General features: G+C 38.7%; 1 protein-coding gene across 1 annotated transcript; it reads left to right on the forward strand.

Moving 5' to 3' along the window:
* The first annotated feature begins 105 nt into the window (after positions 1–105).
* On the forward strand, positions 106–22,168 carry pibf1 (progesterone immunomodulatory binding factor 1). Its single transcript, XM_063491429.1, has 18 exons — positions 106–565; positions 727–827; positions 1,524–1,722; positions 1,818–1,937; positions 4,613–4,746; positions 5,331–5,439; positions 5,543–5,662; positions 5,753–5,814; positions 6,063–6,188; positions 6,887–6,985; positions 10,367–10,532; positions 14,768–14,918; positions 15,241–15,331; positions 15,848–15,950; positions 18,336–18,466; positions 19,753–19,837; positions 21,518–21,700; positions 21,969–22,168. The coding sequence occupies exons 1-18, from the start codon at positions 299–301 to the stop codon at positions 22,020–22,022; spliced, it is 2,301 nt and encodes a 766-aa protein (XP_063347499.1). The 5' UTR covers positions 106–298; the 3' UTR covers positions 22,023–22,168.
* The last annotated feature ends 1,903 nt before the right edge of the window (positions 22,169–24,071 follow it).

Consider the following 24,071-nt stretch of genomic DNA (forward strand, 5'->3'; position numbering starts at 1 on the left):
GACGGTGTATCGTTATCACGTACAGAGAACTATGTGGCGATTGCACTTCACGGTTATTACTACAGAGGGCGCTGTAGCTGAACCCACATAGAAGTCGAGCCGGTGGCGGCTAGCAGGCAGCTCAGAGCGGGACCCTTGAAAACAAAAAACAATTCTGTGGCTTCCCTTTTTGAGTCCGGGTGTCACTGCAATTCAGCATGAAGTTCATGTCCTCTTTATTTAACGCTGGTTGCCAGTGTTTAGCGGTTTAGCCAGAGAGGTACCGAGGAGTCAGAATCAGGATTCAAAACGATACAAAATGCCTCCGAAGAAGCAGCATCTCAAGCCGACTGCAGCCAACGTCTCCAGCTCTTTGGACCTAGAGTCTGAGGACATCAGCTTGGAGACGACCGTACCCACCACTGAGGATGTCTCCTCGTCCGACGAGCAGCGGAACGGCTCCCAGAAGGTGACCCGCCAGCTGATCGAGAGGAAGGAGCTGCTGCACAACGTCCAGCTGCTTAAAATCGAGCTATCTCAGAAGAATCTCATCATAGACAACATGAAAGCCGATCATATGTCAAAGGTAGACTTGGGGTGGGAAATGGGGACAGTGCTTCTGTAGATATCTGGGTGTAACTTTTCCCCTGGTTAGGAGAAAAACGACCTGCTACTGCAGCATCATTGTTGCAGTAATAGGTTTGTGATTGAATTCAAGCGTCTATAATAAAATATCTGGTGTTTCAGATTGAGGAGTTGGAGGAGAGGCTGAATGACGCCCTGCATCAGAAACAAGTGTTGGTCCTAAGACTGGACAACCAGCTGAAACTTACTCAGGAGGAGAACAGGTGAGAAAGGACACAACCAGAGCAGGGGTTTCATGACTAGTTATATTTTCCGAGACAGTCTTTATGTGTGCATATAAAGCAGCACTCTTATAGACGTGGCCCCTGCCCCCATATCTCATTCTATTACATCACACAAGGATGTTGTGTCTGCCCTGTGCCCTTCGTAGCATCAGTGTCATGTTTGGGAGCAAGAAATGCATATACAGCTTAGGCTATTGAGCAGTATTTCCAACAAGGCAAGGTTGACATGGTTTTGACATGTGCCGTGCGTGGATAATTGATACAGTATGTCCAGTGATTGATAATTGATATATCGGACAATTATATCAGTTATCCGTGCACTGCACGTGTCAAAACCATGTCAACCTTGCCTTTCTAACTTTGTATCCAAACTGCTTAATCTGAACCATTTCTAATCCTGTTGGATCTGGGATTGGAGGTCAGGGGCTTATGGAGATGCCAGGCAGGAGGAAAACAGGAATACCACAGAGAAGATTGATGGATGCAGTGAAAGAGGACATGCGTGTTATGCATGTTAAAGTACACAATTATGTGTGCTTTAACATGCATAAGCAGAGCTTCTATAGTGCATTGTAATGGAATTTTTAACTAATAAAACTACATATACCCTCCGTCCCATCATTTAGCTGCTGAGGTCAAATGTCAACTTTGTTAAAAAAAGGCTGTCATCACCAGGAAGCAGCAGGCTCTGCGTAAGCAGGAGATGGAGGCCATCCTGCTCAGGCAGCAGCAGCTGGAGGAGACTAACCGACAGCTGTGTGAGAAGGCTGGAGAACTGAGGAGGTCTCTCAGGGATCTGGACCTCTCCCAGGACAGATACCAGGAGCTTCGTGGTCTTCCTGAGGACAAAATATCTATACAGGAATATGTAGCTGTGAGTATGAGGTGGCCTTCTACTGGTCATTAGAAAGGACAACATATAAAGAAATCAAGAAACAAGGTGAGGTTTTCTTTGTGCTGTGTCCCTAGATGCGTTTCTATGAGGTAGTGACTCCTCTGCGGGCCCAGCTGATTGAGCTTAGTCTGAAGAACAGCAGTGTGACAGAAGAGCTGGATATGCACAGAACCAAGATGAAGACACTGATTGAGGTAAAACACACAAACCCAACCTAGCAGCACTTGTGCAAAGTGTTCACATAACTGTTTGCGTAGCATATCAAACACTTGTTCTTTTTTGTCTTTATTTTCTTTTGTTATGTTTAAAGAAACATACTTGAAACACTCAGACTTTAAGTCACTTGTTTAGGAAATGTAAAAACAAAGATCGCAGATGGTCAAGATGTGCTAAAAGCGTCAATCCTAGCGAATTTTCAGTGGTCGTGTTAAAAACTGCAGTGTTGAGAATGATATTGGTGTGAGTTAGAGCAGGGCGATATGGCCAAAAATATTTATCACGATATATATTTGAAAATTTGCGATAACGATATAACTGACGATATAATTGACGGGAGACAAAATACAACTCCACAACTTTACTAGCGCAAAAAACCCCCATTCATGTATTTTCACTTAAACAAGCAGCTGTTTTTATGTGCATTAAAGCTATATAAAAATTTAACAGTGCAAATGCAAATTCCTTGCTGAAAGTTTAACCAAAAGGCATTTCCAGTAGAAATGGGCTGACATATCCCGAGCATAACCATGTATAATATCCACTGAAGTTAAAAAGAGGTGCTTTACAACATGAAACCACAGTGTGCCAAATAAAAAAAGTCAAATATGTATTTTTCAGACCATAAGATGCACGGGATTATAAGGCACATTAAGCGAAACAAAGCAGTCAGATAAATCCAACTTTATTAAACTCATACTTCTTGCTTCTTCCACTTCTGTACCATTGATTCATTAATGCTGTATTCTATCACAGCTGCTCTATTCCCGTGTTGTTGCAGCATATTATTGACTAACCTCATATTGTGGATGGATTATCTCAGTTGTTCTCCTGACTGAAGTTTGGTCCGTTTACAGCATCCTGCCATGATTGCATTTGTCTCTAACCATCAGGAACCCTCACGTTAACTTTTATGGAGTGGAAAAGTGTTAGCGTTGATTCCTCCAGATTCACTGTTTATGTTATGCTAACATAGCTGTGTCGCTAGCGATCACGTAGCACATCATTAAATACCAGCTAGCCCAACAAACGTCACTGCTGTTTAGTTTCCTGTCTTCATTTATGTTGGAAGTGATAGCAGAGCTGTACGTTTGAATTTTTCCAGAAATCTCTCAGTCAGAACATGCTATATCATGCTCAGGTAACTAGCGAAACTAGCGAGCTAACTTCCACTAACTTCCTGCTAGCTTCTAACTCCGTTAAGTGTAATAAATTCTGTTTTCATGGGTGCCTGGATGTTAAACTTCATAGTTACACCTGGTAAAGCAGCAATGCTGATCGTTTAATTAAAGATGAAAGAATTTAGACAGTTTATTTAACTCTCAGTGATGCTGCAGTGTTTGTTTTACTTTGGGACCGGAAAGCGACGGAGTTTAGGACCCAGATTACTCACAGATTTACGAGCGCCTTAGTCCCACATGGCTTGCATGTTCTACAAAAAACTGGCTTTTTGTGTATCTGACGGACAAACACCAAACCAGTTCCACATCACTGAAGTGGCACCATTACCCATCTTCTATCGCGATATTTCATTTTCTTATCGTTGCCTAACATTGTACCGGTATTACCGTGAACGGTATAATATGGCCCAGCCCTAGTGTGAGTTAAACAAAAACAGTACAGTCAATACAACTACCAGACACCCCGTAGGCATGCATGACACAATGATGAGAAAATGCTGTGTCATGCTGACAGCAGGGTTATAATATGCCAAAAAAAATGTCATGAATTCAGACTCGGGCTGCTGGAGGGATGTTGGCTAAGCAGTTTTCACCCCAAGGAGGTGAATGTGAGAACGCAAATGTCTGACACAGTCGGACCAGACATGCTGGTATTTAACCAGACGGTGCCATAGTAAAAAGTAGGCATGCTGTTGCTTTGTTACTGATTGTAAATAGCACAGGTAATATTTCTATACAGCATTACCGAGTGGATATCATGTGTGCTTCCACATGTGCACTATCCAAACAGCATGCTTGTATTACCCACACAGAGTACTAACAGTAGTGTGGATTTCTTAAAAGCAGACTATTTCCTTGTGTTTGGAATATTTGAGAATGGGAAAACTGTAGAAAATATCCTGTCCTAATTCTCTTCTTGGCAAGAGATGCTTTAAGATGAAAATGCCACAGGGCATCTAAACATTGCTGTGTGACAGGTGATTTTCATTTTTTTTTTTTTTTTTTAAATGTAGGCATCCCGCACCCTGAAGAACACACAAGCCAGTACATGTTAGTGTACATATTCTAATTCCTCTAGCACACTAAAAACAAAGGCCTTTTTATCAGTTGCTCCTACATTGAGTGCCTGGTCTGGATTTTTCCTGAAATCCTAATCTTTCAGTTTTTCATTATTATTCCTTCCAGTGTCCAAGGAATACTAGTAGCAGAATTCCTAGTATTTTTTTCGGATGCCTTATTTTCTTGGCAAGGTTTCGGTTTGTGATTTGGAGACGTCTGGCTGTAAAATTGCGCATCACCTCGTGCTGAATGCAGGAATGTGTCTTATCGCATCTAATAATAATAATGCTAATGCTAATAATGATGATGATAATGCTAATAACAATAATAATAATAATAATAATAATAGTCGTAGTAGATAAGGTGCTTCTTGTATTATCAGTATTGTCTTTTCTGTGCATGTGTCCTCAAAGAGCTACGAGGAAGAGCGGCGGTTGCGTACAGAGCTGGAGATGAGGAGCCAGAGATTGACCTTAGAACTGGCTGACACCAAACAGCAGATCCAAGATGGCGACTACCGCAGAGAGAACTACCCAAACATCAAACGGTGTGTTTGCTTGTGTGACATTTGCTAATCAGAGGTCAGCTTATGAGCTTTCTATATTTCCTATGAAGGCCACAGTACATATTTTAGGCTCTGTCCTTGTCCCAGAAACACAATTTTTAAACAGTACATGGGGAAAAAATGCAGAACTGTATTGTAGATTTAAGAGCAGCCCGCTGCTTTTTCTTCTATAATAGTAATGAAAAAACACATTATAAATTTGACTACCGTGACTCAGACCCTTTGAAAACCAGTACATTGTAACATTTGATACTGGCGTTGAAACACTTAATGGACTGTCTGGCGTAACAGCATGTCTGTAGTAGATGTGGTGGAAAAGTAGGACGCCAGGAGCCCTTATGTTTTATTTAAAAAAGGAAAACCGGGGTCAGTTTTTGTTTGCTATCATTTTAATTACTTTAATATTATGTAATGTTTCAAAGAGCAGCATTTCACTATGATATTATCTAATAAACTGGAAACAGCAAGCTCCAAACCATTTTTCCCCTCAGAAAACAACAAATGGAAGATGATGAATTTAAACTTACCTTTAAATTTGTGTCCACCCCTGATGTTGTGTTTTATAGAGAGCGCGACAACTTTGAAGCAGAGCTGAAGGAGTTAAAGAGGAGATCTGAGACCGTAGACTTGTCTCATGCTGCAGTGACCAGAGAAAGGGACACACTCAGCAAAGAGGTGCATCACACAGATTTTTTCCTCGTAATACCCTCTAAATCTTTCTTTCATGGTTCTGTGTTAATAGTTTTTTTTTTATGTATTCTTTCTTCGTGTCCTCCAGGTGGCGACATTGCAACAATCAGTGACACTCCTGCAGAAGGACAAGGAGTACCTGCACAGGCAGAATGTGGAACTCAGTGTTCGCTGTGCACATGAAGAAGACCGCCTGGAGAGATTGCAGGTTCAGACAGTTCATCAGCAAAATGCTTATAGTAACACAAGAATTCCCCATCTAATTTGCTTTCACTTTTCTTTCTCTTTTTTTGTCCAGGTACAATTAGAAGACACTAAAAAAGCCAGGGAAGACGCCTATGAAAAATATGTAGCATCCAGGTTCGGCTTTGCTGTTTTTGTTCTTTTTTGCTTCTCATAAGAAGCCACTATTCTAGTGCTTTGATATGGAAGAAGTAAGCTGTGCAAGTATCATAATAGTCAATAAAAATTAGATGATGATACGTAGTATCTGCCAGCTGTATTCTGATCTCAGTTCTTATGACCTCACCCGCATGAAGGAAGCTTCTGCATATAATGCTCTGTTCATTTAAAAAAAACATTTTTTTTTTATCTTCTTTTCTCTACAGAGACCACTACAAGTCAGAATATGAGAGCAAATTAAGAGAGGAGTTGGAGAACATCAGGCTGAAAACAAGTCAGGAGATAGACAACCTGCAGAGAACCTCCAGGGAGATGTATGAGAGGGAAAACAGGTATCAGCGTCTTTTAGTATAACTGCTGAAAACTGTGAATATCAGGGGTGCTGTTTAAACCAAGTAAAGTCAAACATTATTCATTACTCATTAAGAGTCAGTGAGTGGTTTATAATTACAAATTAAAGCATTGCATTAGGGAAGAGACTGGTGACTCAATGATGTTGTGGTTTACAAATTCACCTAAAAAGCAAAAGATCCCCGGGAGGAGGAGGAGAAACAAGAAGGGCATCAAACATAAAAATTTACATTGTTAAAATATGTAGAGCTACTTGTGGTGAATTAGAGAACAGCAAAAAGTAGATTAATTGTTCACCCACTACACTTGGTCTTTTTATTTTTCATCACTTATCTAATGTAGAGTAAAGCAAATTTCGCAGTTAACTTCACCCTGATCCTTTTTGAGCATGTAAGTTGTGTGATTATATACTTATTCGTGTCAACTTGATGTTTCTTTTCTTTTCTTTATATTTACATGTTCAAAAAAGGTCAGTAAAATAACATAACATATGTCTGTTACTGTATTTACTTGTGCCTACACAGATATTTAAGAGAAGAAAGAGCTGTTACAATGTTACAATGTAACAGTACCTCAAAAACTAAGAAAATAGCAGCATATCTTCGAATGATTAAAATCATTGCTTTCCACAGGGATGAGAGTGTCTTTCAACTGTGTGCGTGTGTGTGTGTTTGATCAGGAACTTGCGCGAGGCCAGAGACAGCGCGGTGCTGGAGAGAGACCGAGCAGTGGCTGCTGAGAGAGACGCCCAGTCCAGATATGACCAACTGCTGGAGCAGTGAGTTTTATCATCTGTCACATGCTTAAAGTGCAACACTGACATGTTTTTTTTTTTCCTGTCACTCCATGTCATGCACAGAAGTCAGAAGTCTCCCTTTAGGTCATTTCTAGCGAAGAAGATAAGTGAGAGTTATTTTATTGATTATTAATAAAATTCTCCCAGTCTTAATTTGATTAAAAAACAAAGAGAGAGTGCTAAAAAAAAAAAAGTAAGTGGGAAAATGGGACTGTCTATGCACCTTGTTAAATGCATGTTAGGGGTAACTTCTTTTATTTTTTTTGTATAAACTACATTTTTAATGCGGTTCAAAATGGGAGGTTTTAAATAACATGAAAACTGGTAGTTTTAGAATAAATATCAACATTTTTATCCGTGCAAGCAGCGATATAATGAGTACAAATTCTTAGTTTCATGTGTGGTATTTTCAATTGTAAGTTGGAAAAAAGTGTTTGGTCACACTTTAGACTACTAAAATCTGTTTTTGTTTCCGGCTGTGGAAATGCATGAGGAAGATTCGTTAATGTGACAGGTAGCGTCGTGGTTAGTTAACAGCTTCCAACGTTGGCTACTTAAGAAACTCCACCTGAGGGTAACTGAGGACATCTGGAACGACTCTTTGTTGTCGTTGTTAACCATGAAATGTTTGGAATCCATTTGCATAATTCATTGTATTTTGTGTTTGTGTTTGCGTGTGTATGTGTGTAGAAGACTAGCCAAAGAAACCAAACTAGTTTGATTAATAAAGCCAGCTTGATTGCTGTGCTTTTTTTTTTAAAGATTAAGTTCTCACCGTGTTTCTTCTGTTTCTTTTAAAGCTGTGAGCTTGTACTTGCTTTGACGCTGACATGCGAGCCACTGGCCGCCTGTCATTAGCAAATGTTGTGGGCGCGGCAGGACTTTGGTGGCTGTGGTTTACCATCTCTTACTAAAGATCACATGAAGGCTTTGCTGTAGCTGAGAGATCAAAAGGTTGCTCGGAAGTCAGTTTACTTTATAACAAGAGGTCCTAAGCAGCCAGTGTCTTGGCCTGTAAAAGCTGAAACAGCACAGGTAAAAAGCAAAATGAGGCACCGATTATTTGATGGCACTGACGATATTTGCTGAGGAAATAAGATGAGATTTTGAAATTGCTATTAAGAGAAAGTGAGTTTAGTAATCAAGTTTTGTTGCCTTTTAATGTTAAAACTATGTGGGTTTTTTCAGATTTCGTAGGTTTTTTTTAAAAATGAAGTTGTTTTTCTATTATTTTTTTCCTTTTCCACCCTCCTTCTGAGTGATTACTGTCTGACCAGCTAGTCTCTATCTGTGCTCCAGGCCACAGAGGCCATCTCGGTATAGCCTGGAAAGGTGCCTCTGGGCCACAGCCTTGTAAGAAGTTTTAAAAATTGCATGGAAATTGCATGCTATAGAAATATTGTGAGCCCTGATGCACACACCAGCACATAAATACTTAAGGTCTAAGATTTCTTTTTTATTGGAGGTAGCATTTCAGTCATCCTAGTGTGTTATGCCTTATTTCTGCTGCGTACATACTTGTGTCATTAGTCATATAGTATGTGTCTTTGCACCTGATTTCTCAAGACTCCCTTTTGAAACCACATTTTAAAACTAACAATTATTTACGTGGAGAAATTTCTTTCTGCACCATCAAGAATTCTAATTTCTCATGTCATAAATCTTTATTTTTTTCACTTTAAGTGTCTCTGCAACAGACAAGCAGAGCCACTTACACAACAGCAGCAGCAGCAGCAGTAGTAGTAGTGTCCCAGTCCTGGGTTACTACTACATGCCATGCATTTCTCTACATCCAAACCCCCAGCTGTTAGTCTTTCCATACACACACACACACACACACACAAAGTCACTTCACTCTCCCTTGGACTCTCTCTACAGCGATCACATTCCCTCTCTACATCACATCGCAAGCCAGCAATGACAGATGCTAGCCTCAAGCCCTTAACCCCTAACCCCACGCATGCCCCTATTTTTGGGGCAAAGAATGAGGGTGAGAAGCCTGAAATGGCGTCAGTTAATTTAAGCCTAAAGGGCCAGCTTGAACCTTAGCGATCCGATTGTCCAAAACAAAGGCAAAGTGTTGAGCACAGTTTTCCGTTTTCACCTTCCTGACAGACTTTGCTGCAACAACGCTGCCTTGGGAAGCCTGAGTGTCACGTACTCTTATTTGCCACTGTCATAAATTTGCCATTTAAAGCACAAGAATAAACGCAGCTAATAACAGCCTTCCGGAAGGGTAGCATTGTTTTCCAAAGAAATTTTTACTTCTTTGCTTCCATATTGCGGCCACAATGAATAAAAGAAGGCATAAAATGTCCACCATGTGTACACGTCTATCACTGTGAGCACATAGCTCAGGCCTGCGCACTATGGATGATGAAATCTTATCAGGTCAGCTGTAATCGAGAGTTATTAATATTATCCAACCAACCTCCACGACTTGATGGGGTCTGTGTGTGCATGCTCGAACACTGCCTAGGGAGGAGAAGTGAGCCTGAAACTGTTGTCTGCTTGTGTTGTACTTTAAAGGCTGCAGAAAAATTGTTGCCCTTTTTTAATTAGTCACGAAAAAATTGAGTTTATAATTTCTCTCGAGTGGGAAGTGATATCTTTCAAATTATTTTTCTTACTCATCTAACAGTCTTACACATGCTGCTCAATTCATCAGGATCCATTTGCTGTTTCAGCCTGATAAATGACTGGAGAGATTAAAATAACCAACCAGTTTGTTATGTCTTTGCATTTACATGCATAGAAAATTGGATCAAAATAAAAATAAAAGCACCTCTCTCTTTATATTCTATATCCGACATTAACTGCAGGGCACTTTCGGTCTCTTTGTTCTTGTCTAATTGGTTAGGTTAAATGGAAAGACCTTTTACTGGTGCCAACTTAATCACTGTAGATGGAACAAAATCAAAAACTGCTGCAAGCACAACTGAAGAAATGGTGCACTGTAACAAGCGAACTTCCTGCTTGATGACTTTGTGTAGCGGTGTAGGCGCAAATTGAACTTCATTTCACAATAGTGTACAATGGGGAATTAAAGTATACCAACTGACAGCTTCTTTGCCAGTTTCCAAAGGAGCATGCTTTTAAGACATTTACCGCAAAATGTAATTGAGTCCCTGTTACGGAAGAAGTTGCAGCATTTGTTTAAAACCACCGGGCATGCCTGAGCTCAACCACCGGCCTACAGCTGAGTTTACCTTTTGTGTGAGAAGCACACTGTGCTCCTTTATTATCTAGTCCACATAGTCTCTTTGTACCAAAACATGTTTTACCATTTAAAAAAAAAATACAAAAATTATCTTTAATATCTAGTGAGGTGTGTGACTTTATCTCCATCTTTATTTACTCTAGGTTCCGTCAGCTCCAGCTGGGTACAGACAGCCGGGTGGCAGAACTATCCAACCAGGCCAAGCTGCACTCTTTTGAAGCTGAGCGTGCTAATATGGTCAAGGATGAGACGGCTAAAGCCCTAGCTCAGTGTCAGCTGGAGTGTGAGAAACAGCAGAAGAAGCTAGAGGTACTCAGACATATAATGATGGGATACCCGATTACTAGTGTGTTTGTTTTACTTTCTGCTTGAGTTAATGTTACAGGTTGTTTAAAGTTATTCGTATAAGTAATTAGATTTCTCCTAGAATTTTTAAAAGCAGGTTCAGTGCATCCTGCTGAGGTCTGTGGAGCATTCATTACAGAGAGTAGCACACAACTTAAAAATTCTCTCAGTCTTCTTATTCAATTCAAGATTACCTTAGGCTGATTGTCACCTTGAACACTTCTTTGATAACAAAGTTGGCGCTTCTAGTCTACTCCTAATTATCAGTCAGTAAAAAATGATCTGTTTGGCAAAAACCGGAGAAATGTTGCCCACAAACATACGATGTTATTATTGCAACCGAATATGAACAACTGAAGCCTAAAATCAAGTCCGTCCATAGTACTTAAAAATTAACACGGCTATCCGTCTTCATAAATCACTCCAGTGGCTTCATTTTTATTTGTGTCCAATGAATCAGGCGTACTTATGAAAGAAGTACACTAAGTGCAATTAGTCCTTGATGTCTGGATGCACCTCTCATCACATCACGTGTTCATAAAAGGAGAAAAATGCTTAATAAATAAATATATATATATATATATATATATATATATATATATATATATATATATATATATATATATATATATATACATATATATATATATATATATATATATATATATATATACATATATATACATATATATACATACATATATATATATATATATATATATATATATATATATATATATATATATATATATATATAAATTAATGCTGTGATTGCAAGGCTTGCTTTTTGTCTCTGTCTGATCTTTCTTTTCTCCTGATCTATTTTTCGAGTAAATGGTGAAAAGGAAAAATGGTAAAAGGAAACAATTTCTAATAAGTTAATCCAAAAACAAAGTTTATGTAATCATGTATGTAATGGGAACAAAAATATACCCTACGTCTCAAGATATTACTCCATTATCCATCATTTGATTACGATGGTGGAACATTCATTCTGATTAAAAGTCCGTGTAACGCTTTGTAGTTCGCCGTTGATTAAATCAAATGGGAAAAATCAGTTTAAAATTTTCATTATCCCTTTAAGGTATTTATCAGTGCTGTAATTACGCCGTCTTCTCTCTTTAGTTAATTACTATCTAGCCATTATCTTATTTATCTTGTCATTATCTTAAAAGCTGTATTTGAGCATGTGTTTCATTATGCATCTGCACATGAACTGAGGCATGGTGGAGAGGCACACTCAGAGGGGTATGTAAATGCAGGAACTCTATGTTTAATCTGAACGATAACAATATTGACCTGTGGCTTCAGTATATAAATAATGTTTAGGTACTTCTCCACAACTTCCCAGAAAAGTGTACTGTGATTAAAAAGACAAGCGTCAAATAGTTCCTAGCTTCCTCTTTTTGCATTGGACATTGCATCTTTGTCACAGTTACATGTTTCAGATCCTCAAACAAATTTTATTTTAAACAAAGATAACCCAAGTAAATACAAAATGTAGTTTTTAAATTATGATTTTATTTAGTCGGGGGAAAAGAGTTAAACCCACCTGGCCCTATCTGAAAAAATTATTGTCCTGCCATTTTAAGTTGTTAATTAACTGTGAGAAAATTAAACAAGTTTTTTTGGAAAGCTAATTTTAATTTCACTAGCCACACCCAGGCCTGATTACTGACAGACCTCTTGAGTCAAGAAATCACATGCCACCATCTAAAAAAGCTCAAGAAGAGATGAGAAACAATGTCATTGTCATCTTTCAGTCTGGAAAAGATTAAAAACCAATTTCCAAGGCAAGGCTTTGGAACTTCAGTGAACCATGGTGAGATCTATTAATTACACACAGAGAACCTTCCCAGGAGTGGCCGTCCTACCAAATACTCTAAGAGTGCATCAATGACTCATCCAGGAGGACACAAAAGAACTGCGGACCTCATGTGTCTTAGTTAGGGTCAGCGTTCGTGATTCAACAGTAAGAAAGAGACTGGGAAAAATGGCCATGGGAGACTTCCGAGGAGAAAACTACTGTCGACCAAAAAGAACACAAAGGCTCATTTCATATTTGCCAAAAAAAACATCTTGATGATCTGTTGATGAAGACTTTTAGGAAAATTCTATGGACTTATGAGGGAAAACTTTCTGGAAGATTTGTGTCTCATAACACAAGTAACACAGCATTTCATTAAAGGAACATCATACAAACAGTCAAACATGGTTGTGGTGGTGTAGTGTGATGGCCAACTGGTGGAACCAAGAAGCTCTCTACCACTTCTGAATGGCTACAAAACAAAGCAAAAAGAAGGTTTTTGGAGTGACCTAGTCAAAAGCCCACATTTAAATCCAATTGAGATGCCTTGGAATGACCTTAAGCAGGCCATTCATGCATGAAAACCCACCTGTTTGGCTGAATTAAAATTTCTGAAAGAAGAGTGGGCCAAAATTCCTGCACAGCAATGTGTAAGATATTTCCAAGTTACTACAATTCTTGCTTCCAAGGAAGGCACAGCCAGTTATTAGGTTAGGTTTGGATGGCTGTTTTTCTGTAACAAATGACATTGTCATTTAAAAACTGGCTGTCTTTTTCAGATACTAAAATTTGTTTCATAGTCTGAAACATGTGTGTCAAATATGTAAATATACTTGTTCCCTACAAGCCTGTCATCATTATGAATTTCTGCCTGCAGCCATACATGAAACCATATATGAAGTAAAATATAGGCTCGATTGTGCAGCAAATTTCAAAAGATACACAATGGTTAGAACTCCGTGGAGGACACTTAGGATAGTGATTATTGGTGAAAATGTACTTATTAGCACTTGACTTAATAATTTACTTATTAACAGCACTTGACTGTTAATTGGACTCTGCTGCATACATAATGCAAATGCTCTCCTTGGTCTGTATTTGTCTGTGAACTCCCATGGTACAGCTCTAATGGTACTTTATGGTAGTATAAGCATCGAACTGAGTTTGGTAAAACGGCATAGGCAAGAAGCAAAATAAGCAAAAGCAAAAAAGCACTCATCCAGTTCAGGAAATTCTTACCCCTCACCTGTCGGCGGGCGGTTTAGACACTCAAGTTAACTTAGAAACGAGGTGACTTCTCATCTCAATGAACTTGAACTCAGGGTCAAGATCAGAGGTCAACCTTTTGGAAAATCGCCTCAAATTTATACGATAGGTGTCTCTACTAGGAGGCTGAGGCGTAGCATTTTACATTTTCTTTCAGTCTCTATAAACTTGGCAGTATCAAAAGATTTCAAAGCCTTGTGTGTGTCCAGGGTTACCTTAACATTTATTAACCATTTTATCTTTATGTAGCGAATAGTTCTTTGCTACTATGTTAATTTGGGGTGGTGGGGAAAAATAAATAAATCATTGGGATATTTTGCCTGGTGATTTTTGTAGCTATACAGAGAGACCAAATATCAATATTATATTAAATTATTTTAAATACTCTGGGAATACTAGAAGCAAGAAGGCTCATATCATGAGTTTTAATACTGAGATTAAAATTTATATTAAATCGCCTCCATCAAAAAACCATCCCACACTGGGATAGCTTGACAAAGCTACCTCCTAATCCAGAGCAAGCTGATGTCTCAGTCACACGAGTGAAAATAGGAGATAAAATAGGACAGCAGCCTGCCTGGTAATTGTATTGAATGTTTTCACATTCTGTGACTGACTGCTACTTGAGTGACTAAATGGTTGCCCAGAGCTTGAGGGAGTTGCATACTCACAATCACATATGATCACAAGTCACCTAGCTGGCAACCTTTCTGCAAACAGTTGTATACTGAAATGGAGTGACTGCAATCACACTCAAAGAGAATGTTAAAGGTTTGCAAATAATTGCTGTCTGATTCATAAATGCCCACATGTTGCTATCAGTGCGAATGACTCTCTGTCAGTAAGCACGACTCATGGGGACTCGAGTCAACTCTTGTGGCATTTGCACAGGTCATACGTGGCAGGTTTATGACAGGATTTACTGATAGTGTTGGCATGTTTGACAACCTCATTTTACAGCAAAACATAACTGAAGTGAGATAACTTTTATCATTTTGGAAAAAGCTGATCTTGACAAACTATAACTCTGCGGACATAATTTGGAAACAAAGGTGTTAAAGTGCAACTAAGAACAATAGTTTTGAACATTATTGTCTGTCTCTCTTTCTCTCCTCCTGCTGCTAAGCTCCTCACTCAGGAGTTTTACAGGCTACAAACTTCCTCAGAGAGGCGGGTAGCAGAGCTGCATACTCAGAACGCTGAGCAGGTGTCTCGCCTGGAAACGTATGAAAAGCTCGAGCAAGAGCTGGACCAGGTCACCATGCAAGCTGCCGAAAGTAAGAGTATAGCATTAGCTCTGTGGAAACAGCTACTTTAAACACATATCTGTGAGATCAGACAGACAAAAGCAAACAAATGCACTCAACTGGAACCTAACATTGGGAAATGTGTGTAATACAAATTACATAATAATCTTATTTGGGTAAGATGGGAGATTGACATAGAAAGATGGCAACAAAATCTTAATACAGTTTTATCTTTTGATTGATAAATGCCTGAGCTTAGCAGGAAACAAAACAAACCACATGTTTGTACCTGTTTATCTTAGAAGCCCCGCAGACATAGTCTAATTCCAGTTGTACTATTATCTCTTGCCAGTTGAGAATGAAGAAGAGGCAGAGAGGGTTTTGTTCTCATATGGCTATGGGGCAAATGTTCCTACAACGGCCAAAAGAAGACTAAAACAGAGGTATAGTACATGAAGCACTTGACTGCATTTCAAGCAAAGGATGCAACAAAAATGTTGGTCTTTTAAGGTTTTGCATCCTGCATAAGATTTGCAAAACATATTTTGAGTGTTTAAAGAAATGCATCATTTATATTGTCATATATTCTTTTCCTTTGTATTTGATTTTGAATTTTGCCCTTTATGTTGCAATAATGGTAAACAATTTGCTGTGTATGCTTTAAATGTGACACATATCGTGCATCTTTGTGGCTTTCTTCTTTGGCGGTCGCCCACACGGTGTCTTTTGCCTTGTGAACTAAACACTTATTTAACAGTAATTCCTTAGAAATACCAAGCTAGAACATCTGGGCATGTCTCCACTTAAAGTCTTTTATTTGATTTTTATCTCCAGCATGTGCAGCCAAAAGGCTAAATAAGACTCTAAAAGATGCATTGTGTAAATACACACTAGTGTAATCTTGTTGATTTTTGTCTTGTTGATTGAAATTCCCATAACTTTATGTGGCTGTTGTGCAGCGTTCACTTGGCCCGCAGGGTGCTGCAGCTCGAGAGGCAGAATACATCACTGAGGAGAGAGTTGGAAAGTCACAAGTCGCAGACGGGGCAGATATCCAAAGAGGTAAACACCTGAAACAATATCAAATTCCCTGGAGAACATCATTACTATGAGAGTGGTACTTGTTCATTTCTAAGGAAAACAAACTTGAAAGCATTTCAAGTCAGTACCTGCAAACACTTGTTTTCCCGCCTTGACAAAACTCCTACAGCGACTCTGATTAAATTTATTCCACTTTTTCTGTCAAAGTCACAATGATTTACGTATTCCCTCTGATTTTTCCCCTTGTAACAAAAGAAAGTCATTACAAAGCCCAACCTTGATGGCTCCTCTCTCATCTCCTCTATTTACCTCCTCACATTGTCATGACTGTGGTATAATCACTTCTCTCTGAAAGGCTGCCATTGGAGCCGTGACATTAGGCCACATCTTGAAGAATGGAAAAAATGATTTTTAGCAGAGTGTGTGTGTGTGCTGTACTAAGCCAAAGTTTTAGGGTAAGCATGACAGTGACCACAAATATATCCGTAACGGTGAATCCTGATCTCAATAGTGCTGAATTTGCGTAAAGAGAAAGAAGCACCTGCCACAGGTTAAGTCCTCAGAAGTGGCGTGGCGAGTTTTCCTGGAAGGCGTGCCAGGTGTCTTTAAAAATTATGCACAAGTGAGCTTAGGAGGATTTTCACTAGTGCGAATTTTATTTTTATTTTCTTCTTAACTACTGCGTAGTTGTGTAAGACTTTATTTGTGGTATAATTTTTTTTCATATCATCCTCAGGGCCAAACTTTTGCACAGTAGTGAGTATCATCCAACCCACTTAGGGACACATTGTGATGGTCCCCTGCTTTTTTTCTGAATCTTCTGTCAACATTTAACAATGAAACTGTCAGATTCCATGTTTAAAGTCAAATGACGAAAATGGCAGGTTGTTTAAAAACAAACAGCATGCATTGCAGACTTTGTATGAGAAGAATGTGAAGTTAATCATAATACCTGTCAAACTCTGTTGATACAGTGGAAAGTATTGCCAAAAACCATGACAGCCACTGAGCTTTTGTTGCGTTTGGCAGACTATGTGTATGAGTGTGCAACATTGAAGCTTAAAGTTTGGGTGTGTGAATTCTCTCTGTATACAAGTGTGTATGTAAAGTCATGTGTCTGCCACTCGTGCACTAATGGGAAATATTATCCAGAAAGATTTGTAATTATAAGCCTGATAGCTCTGTCAGCCAAATGTGCTTGTGTTTTCCCTTCTTTTCTTCTTTTTTCTTCTTCCTTCTCCTCACTCATTATTATAAACACGATGAGAGGAGAGGTTGTGCAAGCCAGAATGCGCAGGATTTAAATAAGCCAACCATTCAACTGTCAGCTGTGATCAACAGGCATTCGTGTGGAATAACTCATGATTCACTGAGTATACAAGAAAAGAAGAAGAAAAAATTATACTTCCTTTTCACTAGAAAGGCTCAGGGTGTTAACTGCTAAACCACCCACACAAATGCCCTGACTAACTAACGATTGTCCTTAGCCTCCACCCAGTTCTACTCACTACCGGCCAGTTGTAAAAAGCCGTTTAATGTTTAACACCCACACTTTATCTAGTGTTCAGTAGATTTTAAGAACGATACCAACTGATGGATATGTTATGTTATTTTATTTTTTTTTTCATAAAAAGCTTGACGTTTAGATATGTCTTCATAAAAACTCACTTATGCAAGTTTCTCCTGATGAGATCAGAGATGCCATGACTGTAGATCTTGCATCATTCAGAAATATTTGCCAATATTTTAGTTGATATTATTTTATAATATGAACTGCGTGTAAAACCAGTTTCTAAAGAGAATTACTTAACTGGTGTGACATTAGTTTATCAGTTACTGTGCACTGTACTGAGCCACCGCTGATTTCTTTATATTTTGCTTCTAAGCTGTCAGACGTTCTTGTAATATCTTTCTTTTTTTTTTAAGTTGGTCTTCACTACTAGTTTTCTGAAGGTCTTTTAAAGTTTTTTTTTTTTCATTTTTGTGGAAATTGGCTGCTTTTTCACTCTTTTTCCGTCAAGTCATCGTACCTGACCATTTCCAGGGGAATGTTTTTGTTTAAGCCACTTAACACTGACCTATGAATCATTCAAGCATAATAAAGGCACCTAACTTAAGGAATGAGGTAGTGTTGTGTCTACACATAGCAGACAACTTAGCAAAGAACCTGTTTTAAATTGCATCTTTGAGCTCTTTGTTACTAGCCGTGTGTTGTGAAAAACACATTTTTCTCATTTCTTTAGTTGAATCTTTGAAAAATGCCGGAGATAACAGTTTGACAGACCCATGAACAATTTACACCTGGGTTTCAGGTGTAATATTTACACAAGTCAAACTAAACATTACATAGGTGAAGTAACTGCTCTCTAACTGCTCAGGTTAACACATACTTTGATTTTTCCACAGTTGTTGGCCGCCAACCAGCTGTTACAGCAGACGCAGCAACCTTATAGTTACTTGATTGAGACGGTGAGACAAAGGGATGCACAGATCAGCATACTGAAGGAGCGTGTCACCTCACTTGAGGGCGATGTCAGGTACACATGCTGCATACTGCATTAAAAAGAAAAAAAAAAGTCATTCATGACCTTTTCAACTGAAGGTTGTTCAGCCTTCTCTCCTTCTTGGAAAGCGTCCTTTGCTAATTTGTTTGGTTAAACTTTGTATCTTGTAAATCACTTGATACAATAGGGAGCCCATACCTCCCCACCCTTGGTTTATCTCTTCTTTATCATTATCTCCCAGTCTCATCTTTTGTCCCTTTCACACCTAGCCCATTATGTCTGTGCAAACCTGCATGCGTGCATGTAAGTCCCCACATGAGTACATTTACAGGTTCCTGGCAATGACCTAAATTGCTGTTGTGCCCTCTCTATTTTAGCCCGGCAAAAATGCAAATTGACAGACTGCAGGTTTTCTCTTGCTGTGCGCTACCACGGAGTGCTCACCTGGTGCAGGAACAAGAAGGGTTTAAAAAAAAAAAAAGGTTAAGAAAAATGCTGTCAGACTTTCCCTGTCGGAAACATTAACGTTTTCTCTGTGTCTGCAAGGTTAACCTGTTTGGCAGCAGATGCACAGCTCAGGAGAATTTTACGTGATGCACTGAAGTCCTGTTGCTTTTATCTGTATGAATGTGTGCAGGTTTTTTTTAGTAATATTAACAGTTTGCTGATATTCCAAATTCTCCCACCTGAAATTGGCTGAACTCTGCTTATGAGACGTTTAAATCTTTATTTTTTTCCCCCCCAGTCTTCAGTGAACAGTGGGGACGCTATCTGTTATTTGAAGATTTGCATGGTGATTTGCCTTAAACCACCTCCATTACAAGCCTCTGCTTGTATGTCTCGGAGGCTCTGGAAAGAACATTTGAACTGTACTGTAGCGAGATAGAAATACTTTTCAAAGTCATTGCTTGTCTGTTTTGAATTTGTTGCCCATTGATAATCTTATTTAGCCTGTTTGTATTCTTAGTGCTGAGAACATTCTGGCTTTTTAGGCCAAATGGCAGGCTTTTTGTTTATTTTTGCATACACAAATGAATGAACATTCAAATTACAATGCATACCACACCTTCACATCTGATCCTGTGTGTCCCATCTCCTGACCTGACGCTAAAGAGCAATAAAAAAAACTAAAACGCACTAATTCGCAGTGGAAATCTGCTTCATGAAGGACATTAATATTACCGTTTCTGCAGTCTTTAAATATTTTTGTTCAAGACATGTTAATATTTTACTAGAATACTTACTGAATAAATATTAAGTGTACTTTTTGTATTAACTAGAGATCTGGTCTCTCTGTTTGTGTTTAAATATGACCTCAGTTCTCTGAGGAAAGAGCGGACCGCTCTGGAACAGGTGAAAAACAACATGGCCGCTGATCTGGAGCGACTTCTCAACCATCAAGAGGTACACAAAGGGACAGTGTTGGTTACTGGTTGTGTTTTGTTTAGTGTTTATGTGATTGTTAGCAATCAATTTGCTGAATGCTTTCTGATGATATCAAGATATAAAATATTCGTAAACTGAGTGGGTGGTACATTTATTCGAAAAGCTACATTGCTATTTATATTATCAGTGGTTGTATGGAGGTTTTGTTGGAGCTTTTTTTTTTTTCAAACCCCACACAAATAGACTCCAGGGGGCTTAATTACAAGCTACAGTGATATTTCAATAACACATCACTGTAAACATAAAAAAGCCAGAGTATCCTCTGAAAGTAAGGTCACAAAATGAAAAGTGAGAAACCTGGAAAAAAAAGAAAGAAAGAAACCACACTGTTTGGTCGGTTTCTTGGTTTCAAAGTGTTGGATCAACTTCATCACACAACTGACGTAAACAGTAAAACCCTCAAACAGGAGTCACCTCTTCCAGCTCAGCATGTTGTTTTCTTCTGAAGTGCAGACAGAAATGTGGCAATTCTGAGCTCAAATCACAAGAGTTTACTTGTAGCTAAACCAGATTGTAAAGCAGGCTGTAATTTGATTACATCATCAGCTGCAGGGATAAGACACAATTTCTTTTTTTTCTTTCTCCTACAAACTCATGACAGAGTTTTTTATTTTGTTTTTTTGGCAATGTATGATTTTAAAAACTAAAGAGATTATTTATTTTTTGTTATAATGATTCCCAGTTTGCATGAATTTAATAACTAATGATTGCAGATCTAGTTTTCGGTGATGAGGTTTTGCAGCTGTGCTAGCTGCGACATCCACTGTATTGTCTGAGTGTATTTTGTTCCAGGTGGGTACCGTACCTGTTAATCCATGCTTCAGTGGAACAACACATATAAAGATTTATATCTCTCTTTAATTATGGCCCCAACAGTCTTTAGTAAATATTTAGGAATTTTCCTTTATAATATCCTAGAGCTCAAGTCTTCTTTAAATAAATAAATAAATGAACACAAACCTAATTATAATTTAATCAGATGATTCACACATTTTTTTCACCTAAATACAAAACGTTTGGTATTTTTGGCTGAAAGTTAACGGTATTAATCAATTATAAGTAATAGCTGCAGATTAATTTAATGTTGATCTTCACACCGGAGAATTTAGTGCAGCGTCTTAATGATTGTAAACACGTGTGCGCGTACACGCAGGAGTATGTTCCCAAGCAGGCCGTTTGCTGTATGAAGTATGTGCCCTGTCATAGACAGCTGTTCCTCAGCTTGGCTATTTGGGATGCCACTAGCGTGTGTGTGTGCTCTTGTGTGTGCGTGTGTGCTCGTGCGTGTGTGCGAGATGCCAGGGCTCATGTCCTCAGAGGTGATAAATAGAACCGTGAAATGGCCGAGAGTCCCCCTCTCTGCCCTGCTGCTGTTGCCGCTGCTGCCATCCCTGCAGATCCGTCCCTGGACTGTGTTTGGTTTCTTCGACCTGAATTCTTGAAAGCAAATGTTTCACAAAACATTAATAAAGATAAAAGAGAAGAATTACATTTTTTTTTTGTTAAATCAAATGATTATATAGTTGAAATCTGTGGCCTTTTGGACTCTACACTCCCAGTAATTTCTTATACACTCCTTCATTTATTGTTTTACTCTTGTTTCCTCTATTTTCTTTTATGAACTGTGCGGTTTTCCAGGAGTTAGCCATGATGAAGCAGGTCCTGATCAGCATGCGGTCCAGACAGGCAGACGCTCTAAACCTGTTGGAAACAGATAAAACTGGTATCAGGACTTCTGGATTGGGGAAAAAACAGCAGTCCAAACGTATCAACAGGACAGCAGAAGAAGAATCACTAAACAAACCCAAACCCACTGTGTTTGTAAGTGACTGTTGTAGCACCACCCTTTTTATGAGTCACACCATGTGAACGTGCTTAGACACATGTTAGGACAAAGGAATAGAAATGAAAGGATGAATAGTTTTTTAAAAAATCATTTAGTGAAATAGAAGTTTTTCAGTGAAGTTGGCTAACTGAGAATATGTTGTAGTATGTAGCCATGAGTCATGAGAAAATCAAATAGATGAGAGTATCTTAACATATCTCTTTCACTTTTCAAATTATTCCTATCTCTTATTTTCATTTACAGACAAATAAAGAAGTTCCCGATTGGTACCAAAAGCAGAAGCAGAAATCCAAGTGAACGTTTGTGTCATGACTGGAGCTCAGGACTTTTGTTTTGTTTTTAACTTTTAGGTTTTGTCTAGACTTTTGTATGTTAAACTTGTAAGTTACAGTTCATTTCATTGCTTGATTGCTTTTCAAATACAAAGGCACAAACAGTTTGAACTGTCTAAGCGTTTTGTTTTTCTCATCCTTTGTTAAATATTGTTCATGGGATAAATTATCTGTGTGCTGGTCCAGAGATATTACCTTCCACAGGGTACACATTCCAAGCTAACTGAAGGCCCAAAAATTCCTCTTTTTTGGCAGTGGCCTGTTTTATTAGGTCTGTCTATCATTATTTTCTCATCTTTTCCAAGTTTGCAGATACTGCTCACTACAAACAACACAGCAGGAACCTTAGCCTTTGATTTGCACAAGCTGAGGTTCCTTAAATAGAGACATAGTAGGCATACCTTTATTATTTCTGACCATGTTCTTATCGGTGTCATATTAAATTTGGGCGGGCGGCTAATGCAAAACTGGTTTGCCCCTTTTCAGGAGTTTTGTTATCCTACATGTGATGTTAAGACAGTTTCTCATGAGAAGTAGTAGTAGATCTGTGGAAAAGGTTTCATAAACCTCAGGAGTGGAAAGGCTACAATACACCCAACAAAGAAAATATCAGAAAATCAGCTTTGGAAGAGAAAATGTCAGCCAGATGAACTTGAGATCAACCTTGATGGGTGTGAGGTAGGGTGGGGAAAGAATGAAAGGAGAAGGTTTGGATTGGATGTTAACCCGGCGAATACAACATTATCCTCAAAACACAGTGGAGACAAGTGATGGCATGGGTAGGCATAGCTCCTCAATGCACTAAGGTAGTAGTGATTATTGATAACGCAACAGAAACAGCTGGATTAATCATGAAGTGTATGGTTTTCTGCTCATATTCAGCTAAATACAGCTGTTGATTGGAAGCTGCTACACAGCACAGATGTTGAGGGAGCCAAAGCATGTTGCACAAGGCCCAGGTGATTCTGAATAAAGAGTAAAAAAAATGGGATATTCAGTAGTGGCCGTGTAAATCTTCTAATCTCACCCTGATTGAGCATCAATTTTTGAAGGCGAAAGGCAGAAAGACTCAAGAGCAAACCATAATTGATGACAGCTGCAGTGAAGCATTTGCTTTACTGCATTTGGTTAAATCCATGGATTTCAGACTGTCATTGTTTTGGTAAAGGTTTCTTAACAAAGTACTACAACTGAACATTATACTCTATAATTATTCCTCTAATTTGTCCAATTACACTTGGGTAGATAAAGATGGCTCATATATTTTTTGCGTTCAGCCCTCTGGATTACAGATGAAAGCCTGGACTTCACCTGATTCTTGATTGTTTAACTTCAAATCTACTGAGGTGGAACCAAATGCAAAAATACAAACGTTGTGTTGCTGTCCAAATACTTTTTGACAGGTTCTATTATTGGGACTGTGTTTGGTAATTTACTAATTTGGTGAGTTAGAAGTAAAGAAAAAAAAAACCCCCACAATATTTCAATAGTTTGATGCTAACACGAATATTTCCTGTAGCAGACGGTCTCATTTTACTCAAGTACAGTTTTAAAATACTTTCAAGTATTTCCATCGAATTCCACTTTATTCTTCTGCTCTGTCCAATAGCTTCCTCGATTCCTTACTAGACTAACCATTAATGCAACATCGAAACAGTTTATAGATTATAGACACAGCATTACACAAGAGTCCACACCTGTAACCACACCTGTACCTGCTGTAACTATATTAAGTAACACGCGTGTGTCATATGCGGTCATGTGAATCATACCCACTATTTGACCAATTTCGCTGTCCCTTTCCACGTTTTATCTGTTTTTATCATCTCAAAACACTTTACAAAAACTGTTGGTTAACGTGGCTGCGATGAGTTTAACTTTCACCACTTTAATGCGGTTTGACCGGTCTCCTGGACTTTTTTACGGCGCTGTTGTCGGTGTGTATGGATGGCAAGCGTAGGGCGGTGGCCGGTGAATGAATGATCAAAGCGTTTTTAAAGGTTTGGTGGGCGGT

This window comes from Pelmatolapia mariae, linkage group LG13 (genome assembly GCF_036321145.2).
Source record: "Pelmatolapia mariae isolate MD_Pm_ZW linkage group LG13, Pm_UMD_F_2, whole genome shotgun sequence".
NCBI classification, from domain to species: Eukaryota; Metazoa; Chordata; class Actinopteri; order Cichliformes; family Cichlidae; genus Pelmatolapia; species Pelmatolapia mariae.